This window comes from Coregonus clupeaformis, chromosome 39 (assembly GCF_020615455.1).
Source record: "Coregonus clupeaformis isolate EN_2021a chromosome 39, ASM2061545v1, whole genome shotgun sequence".
Lineage (NCBI taxonomy): Eukaryota > Metazoa > Chordata > Actinopteri > Salmoniformes > Salmonidae > Coregonus > Coregonus clupeaformis.
In genome coordinates, this window is record NC_059230.1 from 15,459,392 (window position 1) to 15,478,754 (window position 19,363).

The following is a 19,363-nucleotide window of genomic DNA, read 5'->3' on the forward strand; positions in this document are numbered from 1 at the left end:
GGGCAACGAAGGAGTGGCTTGCAAGGTCCTGGAGTGGCTAGCCAGTCTCCAGATCTCAACCCCATAGAAAATCTTTGGAGGGAGTTGAAAGTCCGTGTTGCCCAGCGACAGCCCCAAAACATCACTGCTCTAGAGGAGATCTGCATGGAGGAATGGGCCAAAATACCAGCAACAGTGTGTGAAAACCTTGTGAAGAGTTACAGAAAACGTTTGAACTGTGTCATTGCCAACAAAGGGTATATAACAAAGTATTGAGAAACTTTTGTTATTGACCAAATACTTATTTTCCACCATAATCTGCAAATAAATTCATTAAAAATCCTACAATGTGATTTTCAGGATTTTTTTTCTCATTTTGTCTGTCATAGTTGACGTGTACCTATGATGAAAATTACAGGCCTCTCTCATCTTTTTAAGTGGGAGAACTTGCACAATTGGTGGCTGACTAAATACTTTTTTTCCCCACTGTAATAATTTAAATTGAAAAATTCTAAGTTTTGAATCCGGTGTCGTTTTGCGTATCAGTTCATAAACACTATGCCATGGAATCGGTACGTCAAAAATGTATTCGCAAATATTTTGCAATCTATATGGGACGGCTGTCAATCTTTTGGTCCTTAAATGAAACTGGTAAACTTTTTTATTTATCACAATTTTCTTTAACCAATTATGTTCTGTAATGCAAGGCCGACAGACAAGTTCCTTACTTTTTCCCCCTTCCACTTTCCTCTTCCATTTTTGCGGTAATGCTGCAATTATTTGGTTGTAATTTTGGGTAGAGCAGTCATTTCCATATGTTTTTGTTAGCTGCATGTGGGACATAACTCCACCATTCCTACCGATAATATAATTTACGAAGGTTATACCTTTTATAAACATTTTCTCAAAAAAGAACGTTTTTTTTTCAATTAGTATATTTGAGTTTAACCACAATATTTGTTGCAATGCAACAGTGCCACTTTTTACTTCATGCTGTCTTGGCTGAGCTCCTATGTCAAGCACCGGGAAACCAACTCCAACATCTCAGAAGAGGTAAGGTCATGTCTTTTAATTTAGCCAGCTGCTTGTAAGTAGCTGGCTGGCTATAGAGATTAGCCCTGAATCACTAAGAGTGGTGCGTTTTAAGTGGTGCAGACCAATTTATTGGATGCGTATGACACACTCTGCTCTGCGGAGGCCGCATCGCCGTAAATGCTGTACGGCCACCGCATTTTCCGGTTTGACCATGAATAGGCTTTAAGGTGCAGCACGATGCACTGCGGGGACAAATCGTGCAGCCACCAGATATGCCAGTCATTTAGCACATTTACTGGGAGGGAGAGAGAAGGTGATTGTAACCTATAGGAACAACACAATACATAACAGTGCTGTATAGCTCTTTAGTGTGTGTGTGTGTGTGTGTGTGTCTGTGTGCATACATGCGTGTGTGTCTGGCTGCACTGTCTGTCTCAGTGTTACGAGTCATAAAACTACATGTTAAAACTGTCAAATTTGTCAAGGCCATGATTGGCCAGGTAACAGATGCCAGAGCTGAAGGCCGGTCTCGTTTTACCGTCTGGATACTGGAGTCAACAGTGCATCGGATTATTCAAAGTCCATTTCCCAAGCAAACGATCCCAAGCAAGAGACTGGGGTCTGCTTGCTTTGGACACAAGGCTCACCAGGTGGCATCGGTCAACACCTGAAATGGTTGTGAGCCAAGACTGTTGCCCATCTCCACGCCACACACAAAAACACACACACGCACACACACACGCCACACACAGAGAAATAAACACACGTATACTGCCCATTTACCCAGCAATAAAATTCCTTGACCGTCTGGGTTTTACATACAGATAAGAGTGGTCAAAACTGTGGGTCGTCCACTCAGCTGAAATCAGACCATTTCCCTCTCTGCTGAGCTAATGCCATAAGAGGGCTCATATCCTAGCTTGCCTAAGCTCTTAGGAATGTACTACTAGAGATCCTGGAGTAGTATTATGACCACTGACCGTTTGATCCAAATCAGAAATCTTGGCCCTACACACAGTTTTTCAGTGATGTCAGGAGTGATTTCAAAGGCAGGATATCACTGTCACGTCACTCCCATTGACAACCAGTGTGACAACAGTGGAAACTACATTCTGGCCTGTCGGTGAAGCCTTGGACTGTGTGAGGTAGAAGTGTATACCCTGAGGCCAGCACTGATGATGTGTGTCCTGGGAGCCATTTCAACCGTTAGAGTGCTATGTGTTGAGAATGGAGAGCGCGAGAGAGAGAGCGCAAGAGCGGGATAAAATCCTTTTGACCGATTCTCTGTCGAAGACCATCAAATCAGACACAACTCACTCTGATTCTGAGAGTAACCCAAACGTGTTTCGAAGAAAACGTCTCTTTATTCTAGTTTGTAAAAGGTTGATGGACAGTCTTTGACCGACAGCTCCAGCTGTCCCACCACAACTCTTGACCGAAACCCTGATGCAAAACATGCCCAGGTCTCGAAAATCTGCTGACGCCACCTCGTCCTACGGCAATTTTTAGACTTCAGCCTTACTGGTTGTGCAGTACCTCTGGGTCAAAAGTCAGGGGAGTCAGCAAAAGCTACGCCACCACAACAACATCAGCAGCCATGAAACAAGCCTGAATCCTTGCTCAGGATTCTCTAAGCAGGTGTACACATGACAGAAACAATCAGACATAGCTGCTCGCACACCGCCAACGGTGGATCTCTAAGGAGATCGGACTGTTGGACACCAACAAATGAAGAGATGGACACCAACAAATTAAGAGAAAGCCAGTGGTTGGTTCCATATGCCTCTAGCAAAGAGGGGGTGGGAGGGGGGGGGGCTGAAGGCCTAAAGAAACCCTCCCCTCCCCCAGGAGGTTTGGACTAGTCTGCCCACCACCACTGCTGAAGACAACTGGAGGTCTCCAGTGACTAGACTTACTAGAGTCTGAGGAGAGTCTTAGTCACAAGCGTTACAGGCCCAGGAGAGTCCCCGATCACCAGACAGCTGAAGCCAGACCATGAGGGGGGTTTATATGAACAGTGTGATTAGAGAATCCACATCTAAGGCCTAACGCAGAACTGCTGTTGTTTTTCGTCTCTCTCCTTCTAACAGATGGTCAGAGTGTTCCGAGCCTGTTCTTTTAAAAAAATAACGTAATTATACACCATCAAAATGTTTGGATGGTCTTTCGTGTGGTGGTTAGGGGTGGGGGTTTTCTGTATTAGCCAGGTTGACACAAGAAATGTAGGTGCTTGCATTCCTACTTAGTTGAAATGGGACTTCAGACACGAGAGCTTTGATTGTATCAAAAATCCCACTATATACAGAGTGAGAGGTGGGGAATATTTTCTGTCCTTTTTTCTAATGGCATGCAACTAGCTGTTTGCTTAAGTAGGCAGCTATGAATCTGCAGTGCTAAGCATCCCTCGGTACGTGTCGGCGTGTAGATGGTGATGGTCAGTAGACAGAGAGTGTGTGTGGGTGGGGCTCTGAAGTCCAAACCTTGTTAAAACGGACATTGTCACATTTCCTCCACCAAAGCGCGCGTTGGTACCTGTTACCATTACCGTGCGTGTAGCAAGACGAAACAAAAACAAGACACATTTTGTGTGGTGTTAGGGGAGGGTGTTTTGTCATGACATTTACAAGGAGAGAGAACAGCAAAAGCTTCTCCTTTTCTCACAGAACTGCCAAGGATAATATCCGCTGCACCCCTCCATCCTTCCCTCCTTTCCCCTCATAACCTTTCAGACCATGCCAAGCTCATCAAGAGCAGCGGGCCTTTTCATTTGTCACAGTAATATCTATGGAGGATACATGCCAGAGAAAGGAGAGAGCAAGAATGGGGTGGACAGATACAGTGGTGTTGTGTACCGGGACGCAAACAGGAAATATTTGGTATGCAGGGAAGCACACTACTGCGTCGATTGGGTGCGTGTGTGTGTGTGCATGCGGGTGTGTTTCTATGTATGCATGGGTTTGCGTCTATGTATGTGCGTGTTGGGAAAGGTATGGACCCAATATCACAAATTTATGGTAATTGAACCCACAGAAATCTTTTTGGAAAATGCAGTCAATTTGATTCTGTGGCAAAAGGTCACCCTATTCAATTTACACTCTATGCTGAGTACAATAAGGAGAGCAGAAAACACCTGAAAGCAAATGATCTTATCAAGCCTAGAGACCTCAGCACTTACCTACTGCATAAAAGCTATTTGCTGATTACTAAATAAATGCATTATCTTTTACCTTGACTTCTGTGCATGTGTGTGTGTTTTCCCCCGTTGTTTCTGGTCTGGGTGCTGCAGCAGGTAACCCTGGTCCGTGCCTTGACTTTGTGAGCAAGTTATCAGAGTCACGTTTCATCCACTGGCAATCTGATGCCCTTTCTGGGATGGCGGCACACTAGGCAGCAGGTAAACATAAGAGGACCTACAAAACCTTCACCAGTCTGAGTGGGACTATTGAGGGATATTATGTCTCCTCAACTGTGGAGCTACACAGACCAAACTAAGTAGAGAAAGTCTAAGTCCTCAGCATCAATACAGATGGGTATTAGGAAAGATTTCATAGGTGGACTTAAATAAATTGAAATACCCTTTATTGAAATACCTGTCAAGGAGTAGCCTTCACTGTAATTTATATGAATGTATTTTTGTGTGTTTATATATCTAGGATCATAAAATGTCAATTCATTATCACAGGTAAATCCAGTTAATAGATTTTTCCAATTTTTCCGGTTTGTTTGAATGTTAGATTGAGTGGAATGTCCCTTTAATTGTCAGCTGACTGCTTGCAAGCATTGCTAATTAGCTAAATGCATACTGACACACCTGTGGCCTCCTGCCTCAAGTGCTTCAGTTTCTTTAAATGGAGGATGGTGTTAAGTGTTTGAAGGTTACTGCTGGTATTTATTATGATATCACCGTCTCTGTCTCATAAATGTGGGAGGGCATCGGCCAGCTATCTAACACCATCGTTTATGAACTCTCCAAAGCTTGTACTTTCTCCCAAAGCACCTATTCACCTACCTTCATGGATTTGAAGGACAATTACTGGTACATGGAAACGCCCTCTAGCCCACGCCTACACCAATCCAATGCTTTTCAATTTGTGGGGAGTAGTGAACGAGTGCACACTTCAGCATGAAGGAGAGATTATTGGGATGCAGTCTGTGGATGTTTTGACATGACGTTGCCCATTGATATAGGCCTAGCTTATTCTGCTCCGCTAGCAATTGGCCAGCATAATTGACAATACTAGACAAAATTGTCTGGGTACAAAGCCTACAATCTGCCAGTTAATATAAGTAATGACAACACTAACGTGGTATTGGACACAGACAGGGATGGAGGAATAGAGGGATTTCGAGCTAGCACTCATTATTTTGACTGCTTAAATTAGGTCAACAGTCCCATCGGAGGACACGCACACTTTTCCCGAATGTGCTTCATAACAAATGTGTTCATCCTTCCAGTGAGAACGAACCCACTAATCTACCCCATAAACACAGCACACACACAGAGGCAAGCAGACAGGCAGACCCCCCCTTCCCTTTTCCACACACACACACACACACACACACACACACACACACACACACACACACACACACATACACCATCAATGTCCATGCTGCAGCTTTCTGCTTAGCCTACTGTCTGTCAGTGGTAATGATTGTCAAGCCAATGTGAGTCATCTCAGCAGCCACTCACTCAAGCACAAGGAATTACTTCAAGAGCTTTTTCAACTATTTAAGGCCCTGCCTGAGCCCAAATGTTCAAATAGAGAAAACAAGCTTGAACCATAAGCATGCAGTTCGCATAGCTCAATTGGTCTGAACGTAGTTCCGGAATGACCAGGGTTGTGAGTTTGACTTCCACATCAAAAGCATACAAGAAGAAGAAACACCGCTCACTCTGTGGAAGAACAAACAATCAAGACCAGCTACTTTTTAAGAGACAGAGTCCAATTTTTTCTATCAAGCCAATTATACATTTCCAGTGCAGTCAATAACATCCTATTCTATGAGTAGGGCTAGGGAAGAGAGAGGCGCTAGTGCAGAAATGCTAGCTGGAGCAAGGCAGGGCTGCCAGGCTGGGGAGGGCTACACACCTCTGATCGATATGCCTCTCCTGGAGAGGAGGATCACATAGGACTGATAGCACTTCACATCTAATCACTGAACCCATGGATTGAAGGCCTCACTCCTTCTTTCTATCGTTCACTTGCTCTCACTCTCTCTTTAATTCACTTTCTCTCCTTTCTCTTCACTCTGTATTCTCACTCTCTCTCTTACTCTACCTCGCTCTCTCTATCCCTCTGAAAAGCAAGTGTTTTTAACTCCCACCCGCTTGAAAGTATACAGTATTAAATAATACAGGAAGGCTTGCGGTTTGGGTTCATTTGTGTATTTGTGTGTATGTATTGTGTGTGTGTGTATATGTGTGTGTGTGTGTGTGTGGTGCGTGTATGTGTAAGTGTATGTGTGTGTGTGTGTGTGTGCGTGCAGGGGGCTTATTGGCTTAGCATTTCCGGCCAGGGTAAAGAGAAGCGGTCCTGAAAGGCTCTTAGTACAGATTACCCTCTCGCACTAAAAATAGCCACATACACACACACACACACTAGCTACTAGTATAGCTTGAGGAAGTGTGAGTGCCTACTTATTGCAGCAACAGCATGCCAACTTTACTCCTTACTCTTACAATAACAACAACATACACACACATTACAACCTCAGAGGAAACACAACCTATCCTGATGTAACAAATACAATAAACCAGCTATGGGGGCTTCACTCCAGTGGCTGGCGACCAGATTCTACTTTGACGAAAATGTGAGGTGGATGTGACCTCTTCATGGTTAACCTTTACCCCATGTTCTCTTTAGGGGTTCAGGAGGGAGACATACAGGACACTAGGTCACATAGCTGACCCAACCTGTGTTGGGACCTTATACAGTATATGGTGTCGTCAGATGATACTGTTGCTGGGTTTTCCATCCATGCACAGTACAGTACAGTTCTCTGTGTGAGATGGGACCCAAAGCTTTTTATCATTAGATACACAGACCCCGAAACATTAGACAGACAGTCCGGCTAGCGCTCGCACACATCCAAAAACTATTCGCCGTACCTCTGCAGTCTGATTGAACAGAATGGTGTGTGTGTGAGTGAGTGCGTGCATGCGTGTACAGGTGTCTTGTTAAGCAGAAATCAGCCAATATGTTTGAGGAGGCTCAGGTTGGGCACTTACAGTGGCTTGCGAAAGTATTCATCCCCCTTGGCATTTTTCCTATTTTGTTGCCTTACAACCTGGAATTAAAATGGATTTTGGGGGGTTTGTATCATTTGATTTACACAACATGCTTACCACTTTGAAGAAGCAAAACAATTTTTATTGTGAAACAAACAAGAAATGACAAAAAACTGAAAACTTGAGTGCGAATAACTATTCACCCCCCCAAAGTCAATACCTTGTAGAGCCACCTTTTGCAGCAATTACAGCTGCAAGTCTCTTGGGGTATGTTTCTATAAGCTTTGCCCATTCTTCAAGGTAAAACTGCTCCAGCTCCTTCAAGTTGGATGGGTTCCTCTGGTGTACAGCAATCTTTAAGTCATACCACAGATTCTCAATTGGATTGAGGTCTGGGCTTTGACTAGGCCAATCCAAGACATAAATGTTTCCCCTTAAACCACTCAAGTGTTGCTTTAGCAGTATGCTTAGGGTCATTGTCCTGCTGGAAGGGGAACCTCCGTCCCAGTCTCAAATCTCTGGAAGACTGAAACAGGTTTCCCTCAAGAATTTCCCTGTATTTAGCGCCATCCATCATTCCTTCAATTCTGACCAGTTCAGTTTCCCAGTCCCTGCCGATGAAAAACATCCTTACAGCATGATGCTGCCACCACCATGCTTCACTGTGGGGATGGTGTTCTTGGGGTGATGAGGTGTTGGGTTTGCACCAGACATAGCATGAGCTCCTGAGTGGCGCAGTGGTCTAAGGCACTGCATCGCAGTGCTAACTGTGCCACTAGAGATCCTGGTTCGAATCCAGGCTCTGTCGCAGCCGGCCGCGACCGGGAGACTCATGGGCGGCGCACAATTGGCCCAGCGTTGTCCAGGGTAGGGGAGGGAATGGCCGGCAGGGATGTAGCTCAGTTGATAGAGCATGGCGTTTGCAACGCCAAGGTTGTGGGTTCGATTCCCACGGGGGGCCAGTATAAAGAAAATATGTATTCACTAACTGTAAGTCGCTCTGGATAAGAGTGTCTGCTAAATGACTAAAATGTAAATGTATAGCGTTTTCCTTGATGGCCAAAAAGCTCAATTTTAGTTTCATCTGACCAGAGTACCTTCTTCCATATGTTTGGGGAGTCTCCCACATGCCTTTTGGCGAACAGCAAACGTGTTTGCTTATCTTTTTCTTTAAGCAATGGCATTTTTCTGGCCACTCTTCCGTAAAGCCCAGCTCTGTGGAGTGTATGGCTTAAAGTGGTCCTAATCTCCGCTGTGGAGCTTTGCAGCTCCTTCAGGGTTATCTTTGGTCTCTTTGTTGCCTCTCTGATTAATGCCCTCCTTGCCTGGTCAGTGAGTTTTGGTGGGCGGCCCTCTCTTGGCAGGTTTGTTGTGGAGCCATATTCTTTCCATTTGTAATAATAGATTTAATGGTGCTCCTTGGGATGTTCAAAGTTTCTGATATTTTTTTTATAACCCAACCCTGATCTGTACTTCTCCACAACTTTGTCCCTGACCTGTTTGGAGAGCTCATTGGTCTTCATGGTGCACCTTGCTTGGTGGTGCCCCTTGCTTAGTGGTGTTGCAGACTCTGGGGCCTTTCAGAACAGGTGTATATATACTGAGATCATTTGACAGATCATGTGACACTTAAATAAAGTCCACCTGTGTGCAATCTAACTAATTATGTGACTTCTGAAGGTAATTGGTTGCACCAGATCTTATTTAGGTGCTTCATAGCAAAGGGGGTGAATACATATGCACGCACCACTTTTCCGTTATTTATTTTTTAGAATCTTTTGAAACTTCACCAATTTGGACTATTTTGTGTACGTCCATTACATGAAATCCAAATAAAAAGCCATTTAAATTACAGGTTGTAATGTAACAAAATAGGAAAAACACCAAGGGGGATGAATACTTTTGCAAGGCACTGTATTTGCTCCAACCCAGCCCTCAATCAGCAGTGTTTCTCTTTTGGAAGACATACTACAGTCAGCCAGCCTGCCAGCCAGCCTGCCAAGCAACCACCGAAGGATATTCCCTCTTGCTCTTTTCCAAACATGCCCTGAGGGGACTCTTTTCTGGGCTGCCTCTCTCACCTCACTCCCGCTTCCCTCCCCCTCCCTCAGTCTGAGGGGAGAAGAGTCTGGGGGTGAATCCATATCTTTATGCCCACTGGATGTGAAGCGTTCTAACGGGGCTGTTTGCGGACAGCCTTTAGGGAGAGTGTATGTGTGTGTGTTTGTGAGAGCCAATGGAGTGTTGTGCCAGGGAGAGATATATAGAGAGAAGGATAGGATAGAGGGAGGAGTATCTCTTTACTGTGGAATGAATCTGACAGATGCTCAGAGACACTCAACCGTGTGTGTGTGTGTGTGTGTGTGTGCGTGCGCGCGCCTTTGCTTGCCTGTGTGTGTGAGTGAGTGCCTATACGTGTACATTTGAGTGTGCCTGTGTGTGTTGGAAGAAGGGGGTATTGGAACATAACATTTTGATCAGCACATTTGCAACACCCCTCCCAAAAAAATCCCACAAGGCTACTTTACAGTCAGAATGGCAGATCTGTGAGTCTGTTACACTGTTACAGAGACTGCCTTTGTTTTCCAGAATAAGGGGAGCCTTGCTTTTATCAAACTACAATATATATGCACAAATTAGAGGTCCTAACAATGAGGGGAAGTGTGTTTTCTTTTAATAGGGCTCACTTGAGAGAATCATATTATACAGTACAGTATGATAATTCAGGCACCCTCGCTGAACTGCAGAAACAGTGCGGGTGCTGTGCTCTCAAATGTCAGCATAAATTTGCAAAATAAACGCAGCCAGCGTTCAGCGGGGACTGGTAACAGGGGGTGATGAGGGTCTGTGTGTGTGTGTGTGTCAGTGTGTGTGTGCAAGTGTACTACTTGTGAGTGTCTAAGGTGATGGCGGGAGGGGGGACTATTAAACAAACATTTTGACACGTTCAGCACTTCCAAACGTACACACACACACACATCCCCCCCTAATCAATCCGGGCTGTCTTCCTCTTTCTCGGCCCGCTATGAGTAAGCACAGCATCTGCCCAAGGAAACATTTGAACAACACAAAAACAAACAAACGAGAAAAAAGCAGAGGGAACTCTCTCTCGGAGGCATAATACCATCTTGCTTTAACAATCCCAATGTAAGCAAGATCGCCCACCTCCGATGACTAATCTAGCGTGTGTGTGTGTGTGTGCGTGCGTGCGACCGACACAGAAAAAGCCATTGCATATGCATTACCTGGCTAATGCCCTAAATCCTCCACTCCCTCTCTCGCCAGACTCACTTGTTTTTAATTCATCAGTGGGGGATTTCCGCTGGCACTCCACAGCGGGATTCTATCCTCGCCGCGAAAATGACGCCGATCACTCAATCCGCGGGATCAGCCACTTGTTTCAGACAGAGGCACGCACACTCACAGACGACGCACTCGACATCTTGTTTCACCTCTAGTGATGTTGACTTCCTCACTATCGTTGTTAATGAGAGACTCTGTTAATGGTCTGATATCTTTACTGGGTAATGTTGAGTAATTGACAGCTGGGGATAGAGTCATCATTAAATGGCTTGATCAGTGTGTTTGAGACCGGCTGTCATTGAGCTAATGTTACTTCCACTCCTTCCTTACAAGGAGACGGCAGCCATATTTGATGGAGTGGGTAGAAAGTTGCTCCTAACCACTGATATAGGATCAGGTCTTCTTTAATCTGCGTAATGTTTGAGGTAGGGATTGAAGGGAGCATCATTTGATCCTAGATCTGTTGATATGAGTAACTTTGGGCTCCCACGTGATTCTCAGTCCACATTGGCAGCCGGTTGGGGAGTTTTGGACATAATCTCACTGGCAGACCCAACAACCACAGCCCGATATAGAAAGTGTTGGCTTAGTGGCCAAGCCTTGTTGAAGAGGTGTTAGAGCACACTGTGGTCCAGGCTGATAGCTGGCCTGGTAAGAGGCTGTGTGTCATTCTCAGCATTGTCCGGATCCCGCTGGAGTAACACTGGCAGAATAGAGTAAAAGAGGTCGCCCAAGGGACAGCATACACATACAATGCACATGAACAAGCACACCTGCAAACACACACAACAAGTGCACTCACAAGCAGACAGTCACACACACACACTATACCAAACACTTGATAGTAGTCACACATACCACACACAAACAGGCCATGAGCAGGATGTAAACAATCACCCTAGTCCATTAATGATCTAACCGACTTCACGCTAGATGTCACATTATTGACAGCCAGCGACTTTTTCAATTCTAGCTGTATAATAATAAAGCTGTTTACACATTTGCCACTTCCTGTCACGCGGCCGGCAGCATCTGCATAAGTGCCAACGCAACAAAAACAATACTTGTTCTTCTTTCCAAGTAGCGTGGGACCGAGACTGAAGTTCATCCAACACGACCAGTGTGTCCATTTTAGGAAGGATTCTCAGAGTCTGTTCTTAAAGAAGGAAAGACAGAGCTTTCTTTCTCTGGCATCGGTCTCTCTCTGTCTCAGTCTCTCTCTATCTCTATCACTCTGTCTCTCTATATCTGTTTATCTCTCTCTTTATTTCTCACACTCTCCCCCTCCCTCCAGAAGTGTGCAGTAGCCAGAGGGAGCCCAGCATAGCACACATCCCCCTGTCTTGGTTCCCCCTCCCTACCACCCACACTCCAGAAAGGGGCCCCACGGTGACAGCTGCACCCAGCTTCCAGGCACCCTCCCTGGGAAGCGGCGCAACCTCCACTCCCCTACCACCTCCAGACTCAACTCCACCATTTTAGCCCCGGAGATGGGCCAGATAAATCATGGCCAAGCGAACTGACACTGAAGGGCATCAACCGTCAAGTTCACAACAATCCACTGTGCCTTTTCTGCTGCTGCTCCCTGATCCTATATCTCTCTGTCTCTCTCTCTGTCTCTCTCTCTCTTTCGATCGCTCTCTCTCTGCTCATCTGCCTGCCAGCCAGGGCCTGTTCTGTTCTGTGCACACTAGAAGAACTCTATGGCAAATCACACATGCGGGATAAAAACAGAGCAACGGGCCCTTCAGCACTGTGTGTGCGTGTGTGTGTGTGTGTGTGTGGCGATACTACGATACCAGATTTTCCTTGGCAAGAAAGTTAATGCAAAGCAGAAAAAAACATGGTCCTTTAAAAACCTACTTTATGTAAAATATTGTCTGCCATAGCTTGCAATATAAACAAATGTGACTCTGGGTGACAACAGAAGGCTGTTTATTTTTGTTTATATTTGTTTTCCTCGAGAAATTAATTTTGTTTAATTTCCTTCCTTGCTTACTAGTATCTCGATACTGCTATCGTGACAATACTAGCTGTGTGTGTGTGTGTCTGTGTGTGTGTGTGTGTGTGTGTGTGTGTGTGGAAAAATTAAGAAAATTAGTGAGTGAGATAGACAGAAAGAGAGTGATTGAGAGAGAAAGAGAATATGTGCATTTGTGTGTGCAGTAGTTATGTAAGTATGTGTGTGGATTTGTATGCCTATGAGGTTGTGTGTGTGTGTGTGTGTGTGTTCATTATTTTGTGCATTGCTTAAGGTTAGGGTAGAGACGACCTACCACGAACACCCATTAACCTCTAGTCAAGTAGTTTAAGAAAACATTGGCAGTAGATTGTGAGAGAGGAAGAATAAAAAGTCCAACTTGTTTCACACAACAGCTGGCCAATCATTAACCAGTTCTGAATCCTGACGTTATGATTGGGCACTGCAGTGCCCCACACAGGCCAATCAGGGAAGTGCAGAAAGTTTGTGCGGCAACCCCCAGCCCCAAGCCTCTGATCTGTGAGCGTGCACACACACACACACACAGAGAGAGAGAGAGAGAGAACCAACCATTTTCCCCCTGTCAGATTAGTAAGCAGTAGAAATAACAGAAGCCAACTCCCAGCGTTGCTGTATGATGTACTGAGCACTTCGTATGGCAACTTGAAAACGTTCCACTTTCCAATTCCAGATAGCAACCGACAGTACAAGTAATACATTCGTTGATTGTAAAGCCATCTCATTTGAAATGCATCACATTCATTACTGCTCAGATGTTTTCAAACGTTATAGCTGTTTTCTGATCGTCTCTCATGGAAAGGCAGAACCAGCGGTGTAGTATGTGTGTTGAAATAATGTAGTATCCTACACACACACTTCGTACATTGCTGGTTTCTCTATGCTGGCTACCTCAAAGAGTGCCTTGTGTTTTAAAATGTGACACACACACGACAGACATGTTAGCTTGTATTTTTATCCATCCCCTCATCGGCCGCAGGCCATATCACTCTGAGGGTCCGGCGTCACATGACTAGCACTCAGGACCCCCCGAGCACAGGGGACTGTCTAGGGGCCCCTCACTGGCACTAGGTTGAAAAACCAGAGGGAGGGGTGTGTGTGTGTGTGCGTGGAAAGAATTCTGTCCGCTATCAACCTCTCCCCTACTGGGGCCATTGAGACACACACTTTCCGCTTCCGAAATGTGACAGCATGACAAGACACAGACACACAGTGGCATTCCCCTCCAGCATTCTCCTCTCTCCAGCCAAGCCAGCACCAATCTCTGTCTTCCTCGCCACTGATCAACCAGTAATGAACTGTCTCTCGTAGCTTACTTGTCCCAAATGACTTTTTTGCTCCGCCAGCATGCTACTTTCAGTGGACTTTGCCTCCCTGAATGAGAGAGAGTGCAGCAGATTTAAAATTGAATGTTTTACTCCCAAACCCTCTGGAAAAGGGGGCTTTCGCAATATGGCCACAATATGGGGGCCAAGGGGGCAAGAGCTGGGTTTAATTACCTCTGCTCCTTTAGATGCCTGCCACAGCAGAGTAGAGCTGTGGCTGGACTGGACTGGAATGAATGACTTGGGGGATTGATAAAGTACTGTCAGGGAGAGAAGCCAAAGGGCAGTACAAAGGTCTCCAGGCTTATCGCCGAACCCCTGTTATCTTGACTTTGTACTTTTCAGGGGAATATAAACTCCCTCTCTCAATACAGTCGGTACTACTACATACTGTACTAGGCGGGAGGTTTTTATCAAGTACCTGGAAGGCTTTCAACAGATAGCGAACTCAGCGTACAGTATGACGCATTTTTTTTTTCTCCTCCGCTGACTGAGCTCAGGCTGGTGACCTCTGATGAGTTCATTTACCTAGCATCAACTTCCTAAATAGAAAAAAATTGAGTCAAGGCTACCATAATATCTGTAAATAGTTAACGACCGTGTCATAAATCATGTGATATTGGGGCAAAGGGGAGCAGAGGCGCTTGGGAAATAAAAACAAGCTGTTGTATGATATGCTCTCTTACCTCAAAGAGGTTGGAAGCCTCGTTGCCATATTGACTGGAAATTATCTCTGATTGGTCACTGTACCACTTGAGCCCGCCCAGGAAGCTGTCCGCATCCAGGTCGCTGACATCAAGCTCTGAGAGGTCGAGTTCGGGGAGGTCCGGACAGAGGGGTTGGTCTTCGCCAACCAAGGCAGCACACTGGGGAGACAAGAAGATGGGAGGTGTCGAAAACCCATCAACACACACAAAGGGGTGCAGACACACACACGTACGTACCAATGCACACACACACAAACACACACACTGAGGCAAATTATGGAAGACACTTTTTCACATGAATTCACAAGGCGTTACCCCCACAGGTAGTATTTTATGGTTATTATGCAATATCTGTACACTACATCCTGGCCTAGAGGACATTCATTGCTTATTCGATGGCTCTTTGATGATAACAAGTTAACTTTATTGATAGGCCTACCTTGTTATATTTCTCATACTACATGGTTAGTTTCAGTAGACCAGGAAAGCCTGCTAGGCATATTGACCTAATAGGTCAGACATTCATAAAGCCTGATAATTCATTCAAAATCGTGTTGCATGGGTATTCTTCCTATGGCTCTATGTCCATGTCACTGATAGGCTGAACGTCATTTGAATGACAGCATGGCTAGACTTGCCACCTGACTGGCTGCCCTGGGCAAGCGGGTGCGTCAACACAATGGCAGCAGTAGCCATGGCACAGATTTCACTCTGAGGCAAGGGTCGTTTTCCACACCATGCTGCCTGTTGACATTTCATTCTTCACTGTCCGCTTTTATATAGGGGCCTATGCGACAGCTGCTCTGCCGCTCTCCAGACACAAATCATCAGCTTCATCGAACTGCGTTTGAGGGGATCCACAGACTTTAAATATGTCAACCCGCTTGGTGTGGAGAGAGGAGGAAGATGAGGCAACGAAGTTTGACTCTGCGCCAACGGTTGCAAGCTCAATGTAAACAAGTTCCAGGAAGGCGCTTTCCTAAACTACATTTCTTATTCAGGTGCCAAGATGTTACAAATGTTAATTGCTTCAGCGGCCCGTGCTTGCTTGAGGCAAGTTTATGCCAGCACTGCACGCAATGCATCTTGTTCTGGAACATGGCAGTCACTTCTACTCGATAGAGAGAGAAACGCGCACAACCCCAAGGCAAGCAAGGAGAGATCAGCTCCGAGTGAGCCAAATGCAGGTATTTTTTTTATCCCAAATTTACTCCCGGGTCTTCTCACTGACACCCTAGTTATGCATAGATAAACAGGCGTTTTAAGTGTGGCAAATGTAAATTCGAACCCCACGTCATAAATGTTGGCTAGAGAGCTGTCAGGATTCAATGTATGCATATCAGACTTAAGGGAGCGTTAATGGTGATACCCTCGGGCATACCCGGGAGGCGGTTAGTTGGCCAAGGAGCCAGAGAGAGGGAGAGAGAGCATCTGGCTGGAGAGAGATGGGCCCAGGGTTCGTCTCAGGGCAACAGAGAGACAGATAGCCTACTATGACAAGTGGGAGGTAGGCTACAAAAAAACGAAAAACGCCCCGGCCGAAACGTGCCATAGTTGATCCGCCCTCTGGTTGCGCTCATGCGATGACATAGTCATAGGCTATATTTACGACACAACTCCCTCTCCTTTGCCCATTAGCTAGGATAAAGATGCAAATGCATCAGTCTCTATCCCTCCTAGCCCTGCAAAATGCCTCACTTTATCAAGATATACGAAAAAAGAAATCAAAGAGAGATCTGACATCTCATCTCAATCTTCTCATCGTCTTCCAAGGGTGTTAATGAAATAGCGCCGCCAGACAGAGCGAGGGGGGAGTGCGCTAACCGCCACTGCGAGCCAATGTGATTTACGCACACAGAACACATAAAAGCACCTGCTATGGTGAGATTATTAGGAATATGACTGGGGATTTGGAGTGCAATTATCTGGTTGTAAAGGGGGGGGCTTTGGGAATTTCACGGCATGATTTATGCTCAACTCAGAATAAACTGACGCACTCAGAAAATAAAGAATAAAGAAAGCATGTCTGTCACAAGCAGGTCAGGTTCTGGAAAAACACGCACCTTCATGAGGGGGTATAGATAGGCACTATAGATAGGCAGCAGCTATCACTACGCTGATGTACTCGAAAATGCCCAGACGAACAAGAAAACATGATTAAAAAATATATATATATTTGACAGGCTGGCTCAGACGACCGAGCATCCATCTATCTCTATTAATAATTTAAGTTAAAGTGTAAAGGAGTGCTACTGGTGCATAAAGTCATTCGCCAGACTGTCAAGGAAAGCAAATAAATACATGCGTAGGACAATGATCTTGGTCAATAAGTAATGGATTAAACTGACATTTCCAGGCATTTTGTCAAGCGAATTACTGTCATTCAATCTTGCCTTGAGTGGTGATAACAGACAAACGGAGAAAAGCTGATAAACCGACAGCAGCTTCATATCGAAGATGAGCTTCTATCCCATTAATGCGTAAGTCAACGGTATCTGCAGACAACTATAGCCTACAGCTCAATGCCTATAACAAACTGCATAGACATGCATAACACTAATAACATAGTTATAGTCTATTGTCAATCTCTAAATCACTATTTGCATTATTTCCAGTTATTCTATTCAAAATCATTGCATTGAGTTGTCAATCTACCCCGTGCGTTTTAAATCAAGAGCTTACCAAGTATGCTATGGGAAAAACATCCCCGATAGCAATTACGCAATTTTTTTTATTAACGGGTAAAAACATTCCCATAGCCTATTTTGTAATATGCAACTAGGCTACAGATATGTCTTTACTCTCCTCCAAAGGGATGTTGCTGGCACAAATGTCAAGACGCGCCCGATGACATGTAAGAGAAGATTCTCCTCCGTAATATCAAACCTCCGTGCCTGTGATCACCTCTGCACTTTCCAATGAACAAATCACGTAAAATCCCGATAAAGCCCCGATAAAAAGACGTATATCGTCCGAGTGTACAATACCTGACTTAGAAACATTTCTGTCATTCTGACTTCAAGAGCGGACCCTTCTCACATCAGCACAAGAGCGAATACAGACAGTGACTGGAAAGATCTCCACACGCATGTAAACATTCTTTCCGACTGCACGACCTCCTAGGGAGACGCGACCAGCAGCAAACTCCAGCGCTGCAAGAGACGCACCGCTCCTGCAGCCTACACCATTACATATAACGACTTAAACACGACACTATGAAGTAAAAACAGCAATTTTGCTTTATCCCCTCCACTTGTCATATATTCCTGTGCTTTGTATTTCCCCCGTATCGTATCCTCAGCGCAATCGCGGCGATATTACGCATCCCGTGCCAACACCAGCAATGGAAAAGCCGTATTCGCTATCGGAAATCACGGTCTTGGATGTTCTGTGAGGTCCATCATCCCCAAAACGTTCCAGAACCGTACAGTTGACAATAAGTTGGATATTTTAGAACTGCTCACCTCTAATTCTCTCCAGACCGAGTCCTGGTTACACCTGTCCCACGCCATCCAGGCACTAAATGACGGTCCGAAAGAAACAAAAAAAGAAATCAGGCAAAAAGAAATCCACTCGCGCTCCACTCGCTCTCGCACAGGCTACTGCCCCTTACCGAAAATGAACTGAGGGTACCTGTCTTACAACTGCTTTCCATCACATGACAAAGCTATTAAAAGTAGGCAGGGAAGTGACTCCCTTCACCACCTCCCTACTACTCGCCAATGACGTACTGTGAAGCAGGCGGGATCTAGCACGCGCATAGTAAATATTTTCCAACTATAAAATCGCTCAATTCTAATGACACGGTGAGATAAAATATATTTCTAACGCAGCCCACATAAATTGTCGCTTTGCTTATCAAGACGCTGCTATACCCAGACCGCTCACCGGTCTATAGGCCTTCAAACATTTGACAATCGAATCACCACCATGCATGCAGCATATTCAAGATATCAAAATGTACAGTGATATCAACGTGCCTTGTTGAACGTGTCTACTTGTAACCTGTCCTAAGAAGCTATTCCAAACATGGTAGAACAATGATTTTTAAAAGGAACCTGCGCCATAAGCATATTATTATTCTCCATAGCCTACTAAATATAGTAAGGGATAGGTTCAACAGCGTTGGCTACTATGAAATCACGCACCCTGTTTAGTTTGTAGGAAATTACTGATGCTCATCTATTGAAAAGGGGTGCGTTGTGAGTTCCCATATATTATAAGAAAATAACGGATCATGTGAAGAACATGGCGACAAACAAAACAAAAGGTTAAACAAACGAACAGGTTTAAGTGTAGCCAATTGGTCTGACTTCAATCACATTTCCCAGATGTTCCAACTATGTTACTGTAACGTTTTCTGATATCTCAAGCCTAGGCTACTGCATTTTCGTAGGGTATAGGTTTCAGAATCCTCTGGGCGACGCGAGGCTTGTGCGTAAAGTCTATATCGTTTATATAACTCCCAATGTCCACAATATGAATATGCATGTTGTTTGTTGGATGTTTTGCCCGCATTTTTCGTACTTGATGAACATGTGCTTCGCTTTTCCATTAGCTAAAAGCTAGCTAGTTGGAGTCTGTGTGTGTACTTCTGTGTACCACTGCACAGTAAAGCAACCGCACGAGTTGAAAATATTAAATGCATGTGGGTACACAGAACTCACCGCAGCCTAGTGCGGCATCCCCAACGTAGCGTTGCAGACTGCTCCATTAACAATTCATGACTTCAGCCGGAACGCAGTTTGATGCATCTGGTTGACATGAGGCGTCATGTCCACAC

General features: G+C 45.1%; 1 protein-coding gene across 8 annotated transcripts in view; it reads right to left on the reverse strand.

The window, feature by feature from the left end:
- Positions 1 to 19,094, reverse strand: part of LOC121554508 (peroxisome proliferator-activated receptor gamma coactivator 1-alpha) — a 49,488-nt gene extending 30,394 nt beyond the window's left edge. For 2 of the 8 annotated variants that reach the window (XM_041868115.2, XM_041868113.2), the window contains exons 1-2: positions 18,045 to 19,094; positions 14,560 to 14,739 (exon numbers count right to left, since the gene is read on the reverse strand). In XM_041868115.2, coding sequence (XP_041724049.2) covers positions 14,560 to 14,739; positions 18,045 to 18,092 — 228 coding nt within the window. In that variant the 5' untranslated portion in view covers positions 18,093 to 19,094. The other 6 variants (XM_041868119.2, XM_041868117.2, XM_041868120.2 and 3 more) reach the window with 4 other exon arrangements.
- Between the last annotated feature and the right edge of the window lie 269 nt (positions 19,095 to 19,363).